Below are 5295 nucleotides of genomic sequence, written 5' to 3'. Positions count from 1 at the left end.
AGTATAATTAACAATATCAATTATATTATATATACTAATAGACATCATATAATACATATAACTAATAATATCATTATCATAAGTTTGTAACCAATTAAATTATATATTATATATATAATTATATACCTATATATATTTTATATATTTATTTTTTTAAAGCAGGTGACGGGGCGAGGGATGGGGCGGGGGTACACTCCCCCGCCCTCCGCCCCATTTCTAAGCAGGGTGGAAAAAATTCCCCCCGCCCCCTCCCCATCCCCATTTGTCCCCCGCGGGGCGGGTGACATCCCTATGAATCACCACACATAATATTGCGAATCACCACACATAAAGAAGGAAAGTAAAGGCTTGAATCCATTTGACTATTGCGAGTCTGTCTGAGAAAGAAGGAAACGAATTTTGCTTATATTTTGCCCTTGAAATTAAGGACCCTGAGGTTTTTTTGGTCAAAAAAATTGAGCAAAAATGAGCTCCGAGACAAATTGGCAAAATTTTATCTATAAGGACTACTTTGACTGATTTTGAATGTGATGGACAAAAAAGTTGATATAACTAGATTCCAATCTTTTGTCTTATGCGCACTTTCTAAAGTCGTATATATATATTTTTTTTCTTTTTAATTTCCATGACAATTTAATTTAGTGGCTTTTCTTGTTTTGGGCTCAGTCAATTGTCAGGGAATAAAAAGGGATAAAAGTTTTATGCAGTATTCCAAGTACTGTCGTAGATCAACGTCAACCTTCGGGCTCTAACTAGCCAAAAAAAAAAAAAACCCCAGAATACTTCTCTGCCTTTTGATATAACGAATAAAAATAAAAACAAAAACAAAACGTAATTGCATTCGCATCCACCAATTCCTGATACCGATCGTCATTGCTGAAAGAATAATATCCCCAGAAAAAAAAAAATTTTTTGACTGACCAAATCTTGACTTAAATAATACCAATACTCTATCATTAGTCGTCGTCCAGCAGCAAAGTCAAAATTTTCCTGAAACTTTAAAGAACAGGTACTCACCACCAATCCGACGTCTCTTGCAAGCTTCGTAGCTCCTATAAATAGTACTAAATATACTTCAAGAACTTCACCCCCTAACTATTCTGCAAAGTGAAATTTTTAGCTTATTTTTGTGCTAAAAAGATTTGAAAAAAGAAAAAGGGTTCGAGAGAAAACTAGCCATGGCAGCAAGTGATGTAAAGCTTCTTGGTGCACGTCCGAGCCCATTCGTGAACCGGGTTCAGGTTGCCCTCAACCTCAAGTCAATAGACTATGAATTCATCCCACAAAACTTGGCAGACAAAAGCGAGCTCCTTCTTAAATCTAATCCTGTTCACAAGAAGGTCCCAGTACTCATCCATGGTGGTCAGCCCATCTCCGAGTCACTTGTGATTGTGCAGTACGTTGATGAGGTCTGGTCTGGTCCTCCCTCTCTCCTTCCTGCTGATCCCTATGACCGCGCCACAGTTCGCTTTTGGGCCGCTTACATTGATGAAAAGGTACCACTAAAAGTTCTCTGCTTCATCACTCACTCCCCTCTTTTCAACATCATATATATATATATATATATATATATATATATATATGATACTTTTTCTGCATATTCTTCAGTTATCATGTAGTACTACTACATTATAAGAAGAAAAGAGTCAATGGGGTTTAATAAATGTGGCAGTGGTCTCCATTGGTGCGGAATCTTATAAATGCAACGGACGAGCAGTCAAAAGCAGCTGCAGCGGAGAAAGTATTTGAAGGCTTAAAATTGTTGGAGGATGCATTTGTGAATTCAAGCAAAGGGAAGGGCTTCTTTGGTGGAGAAAAATTAGGCTTCCTAGATGTTGTTCTGGGTTGCTACTTGGGATGGGTAAGGGCTGGAGAAATAATTACAGGTTTGAAAATACTGGACGAAACCAAGACAGCAGCCCTGGTGGGATGGGCTGAGAGGTTTACTTCTAATAAAGCTGTTGATGGTGTTATTCCCGAGCCTGAGGAACTCGCTAACTTTATGAAAATGCAAGCTAGGGCCGCTGCTGCTGCTGATGCTTCTTCAAAGTGAAAAGGGCGCATCTTTTCATGCGCCCATGACTGATGGCCCTAGTGGTCATCGTTTTTTCATTTTTTTTCATTTTTGTTGTTGTTTGGACTGTGCGAGAATAATTGTAATGGGGAAGCTTCCTTTCCCAAATGAAAGTTGTAATGGGAGAGCTTCCTTTCATGAATGGAAGCTCTCTCCTTTTTCTTTTTTTTTAATTTATTTCTTCTGATTCCAATTTCGTGGGATGACCTATGAAATGGTTTTTTTTTGTTACATTGCACCTTGCTGAAACTTAAAATCAAATTATTTCTTTTCTTTTCTTTTTATAAATTGATTATCCAATCTGGAAGAAGATCAGAAAGGAAATTTGATTAAAGTGGGAGGGGCTCAAGAACTCAGCACAAGGCATTAAGTGCGACTTGAAGTAGAAATATGTAAGTAAACTGGTGTTGCTGCACTTTGTGGCCCAAACTAGGACATTTCACCGTGTCCAACCGTTCTATGAGCCTTCTAAGTAATTCTGCGCAATGTAACGTATTTGCCCATTAACCAATAAGTGGTACAATGAAAGGTACAGCTTTGTATTCCTGGACATCCATGTGAGGACTTATAAATTTGTTTATATTTGTTTATAATTTCTTTTATTTTTGAATAAGTTAATTTATAATTTCCTCAATACTAATTTACTTACCTTAGTAGGTGTAACAAATAATATATAGTTGAGAGTTTTACTTTTACTTTTATAGTTGATGCATGCTAGGGTTTAAGGTATATAATGGTAGTGTGATTAATTGGTAAGGTGTATGCAATAAATTTGGTGGATGAGAGTGGGTATTAAGTAAGGGAAAGTATGTGATTAAAAGTGTTAAGAGTAAAATAGTGGGTCATAAGTTAAAAATACAAGTGAGACAAAGAAATAGATTTGAACAGACTTGCGCTGCTTGTTACCGGCTAGAGACACTACTCGAACTAACAAAGAACACAAGTGAGACGAAGAAATAGGTTTGAACCAACTTGCACTGCTTGTTACCGGTTAGAGACACTATTTGACCAAGATTTTCTTTCCTTAATCTTCTTATTTCCCTTTTATTTTCCTTCCCTAAATTTTTTGGGGTGTTGGCCAAAAATTTTGACCAAAAAAGAGAGAAACAGAAAAGAAAGAAAAGGAAAAAAATGGAAGGTGACAAGTGTTGGCAATCAAGGCCAACTTTTACCAAAAACCTTTCTTCCATTTCATTAAAATTTCCTTCATTTTTCTATCATCTTGGCCGACCAAAAGAGAGAGAAAAAGAGAGAAGAAAACTTCAATTTTCATCTTGATTTTGCCTTGATTTGATGAGGAATCAATCAGAACTACAAATCTAATCCGAACAAACTTGCAACAAGGTGACAAAGAAACTTGAGGTGAAGCGATTTTGCATAGGCAACCTTGGTTTTGTATTTTTCCTTGAGGTTTGAAGGTATTAAACTAAGAAACTCACTTTCTCTTTTTTATCTTGCATTTTATTGGATAGATGACTTGAACATGGAAGTTTTATGGAAGATATCATGGATTTGTGAAATTGGTGGAATTTTTCAACTTTGGTTTGTATTTTTTAGCCATGAAATGATAGTATCTAGCTTTGGTATGGACTTGAGAGTGTTTATATGCAGATTTCTAACTTTAGTATTAATTTTTAGCTTCAAAATAGAATGTTTCAGTTTTAATTACAAATTTCCAGTTTAGGTTTTCAAAATTTCAGCTTGGGTATAGTTGTTTATATATTAAATATATGTTGAATTTGGTTAGTCGTTGTAACCTAGAATGGGTACCAATTGTTTCCTATTACTTGTGGTTTCGATTTGGGCTGTTTTGCCATGAAACTTAGTTTGGAAAATTAGAGGAAAAGTTAGGGCAAAATAGGGGAAATGCTGTCCGTTTGTTTTCTTGTGACTTAAGTGAGTGAAATTGATATTGGAGTTGTGATTTTTGGTTGATTCGAACTTAGTTTGTTTAGGGTGTTTGAGTTTTCATTGGTAGGGATATGTAAGCTGAAATTTTGCCAAAAAACTATATATTTTAAAAGGAGAAAGTAATGGCCACATTAACCAATATTTTTTAGTTGCATATCAAGTTATAAACTTAAAAGTTTCATTTGTTTCTTTACCAAAACCAAAAGAACGGGCATGTATTTTTTAGGGTTTATCAAGTATTATGATTACCATTTAAATGAATTCTATTTACTTGATTTTCTTTGAAATTAATAAACAAAGGTCATATATCTTGAAACCCTATTTGATTACATGTTGCTATACGACATTTTATCGCAGATTTTGACTCTAGTCAGGGGGCTGGACCTAAACTTGAATTTGACAAGCAGTGAATCATTGATGAGTGTCTCCAATTGCATGATGGAACTTGATACTTGAATGCAATGCTTTCTTAATATGATTGGACAGTACTTGACTTGTTTGGTTGGGCAATAGTATACTTTATCGCACTTGCCCTAATTTGACTAATTACTATACACTGGTTATGAATGGTTTGATGTATATGTGTATAACTTGAATACTATTTGGGATTCCAACCCTATTGATTAGTTGGTCGAATCGAGCCAGCAAGGACTTGGTCAATGTGACTGGCGAACCATAGGTACTGTTCACTGCTTATTATATGTCCACTGGATTCAGTTTACTCAAGTAATACCATCACTGTTAATGTTGGGATTCGGGTCCAGTAGGAGGTTTGATTGGTGGACTGAGATGGGAGTAAAGTGGTGCTCGACTGGATTTACTGCTGCACTTCTAGGGTTGACAGAGTGTCAACTGATCCAAGACTGCAACGATCGGATTAGCTCGCAAGGGCAAACCATATCCTTATATATATGAAGTGCTAATGTTTCCTTTTATGAACTTTTACTTCTTTTTAGATTTAAAATTTAAATTATGCATATTTTTCACTTGTTACTTGGTCTGCATGGTGTCTCGAAACCTCACTGAGTTATGGCTCATTTCGTTAATTTTGTTTTCCTTACAGGAGATGCAAGCCTGGGTGAGAGGCTGGATGTTGTCTAGACCTTTTGACTTTTGTATTTTGTAATAGCATTAGTGATCGATTAGGTTAGGAGTTCAACTAGAACTTGTATCTTTTGTTACCTTTGGATATGTATGGATATTTGAGATAGCCAAGTATGTAAATGTACATTTTAAGTTTGGGAGCTGCTCCCTCTTTTACTTTTGAAATTGCTTGAATGAGTCCTGACGAAAGTTAAGCAAGCGGATCG

At 35.9% G+C, this 5295-nt stretch overlaps 1 protein-coding gene across 1 annotated transcript; it reads left to right on the top strand.

Annotated features, from left to right (window-relative positions):
- Positions 1-1178: 1178 nt before the first annotated feature.
- Positions 1179-2053, top strand: LOC113735807 (glutathione S-transferase U17-like). The gene is made up of 2 exons (XM_027262791.2): positions 1179-1496; positions 1673-2053. Exons 1-2 carry the CDS (start codon positions 1179-1181, stop codon positions 2051-2053), a joined length of 699 nt encoding a protein of 232 aa, XP_027118592.1.
- The last annotated feature ends 3242 nt before the right edge of the window (positions 2054-5295 follow it).

Source organism: Coffea arabica, chromosome 3c, assembly GCF_036785885.1.
Source record: "Coffea arabica cultivar ET-39 chromosome 3c, Coffea Arabica ET-39 HiFi, whole genome shotgun sequence".
NCBI classification, from domain to species: Eukaryota; Viridiplantae; Streptophyta; class Magnoliopsida; order Gentianales; family Rubiaceae; genus Coffea; species Coffea arabica.
This window is presented reverse-complemented; position numbering and strand designations above follow the sequence as displayed.

Excerpts from the sequence above, each read along its gene's own strand:
- LOC113735807 (XM_027262791.2), top strand. The coding sequence starts at position 1,179 with ATGGCAGCAAGTGATGTAAAGCTTCTTGGTGCACGTCCGAGCCCATTC. Across the intron at positions 1,497-1,672 it reads CCGCTTACATTGATGAAAAG|TGGTCTCCATTGGTGCGGAA; the intron begins GTACCACTAAAA and ends TAAATGTGGCAG.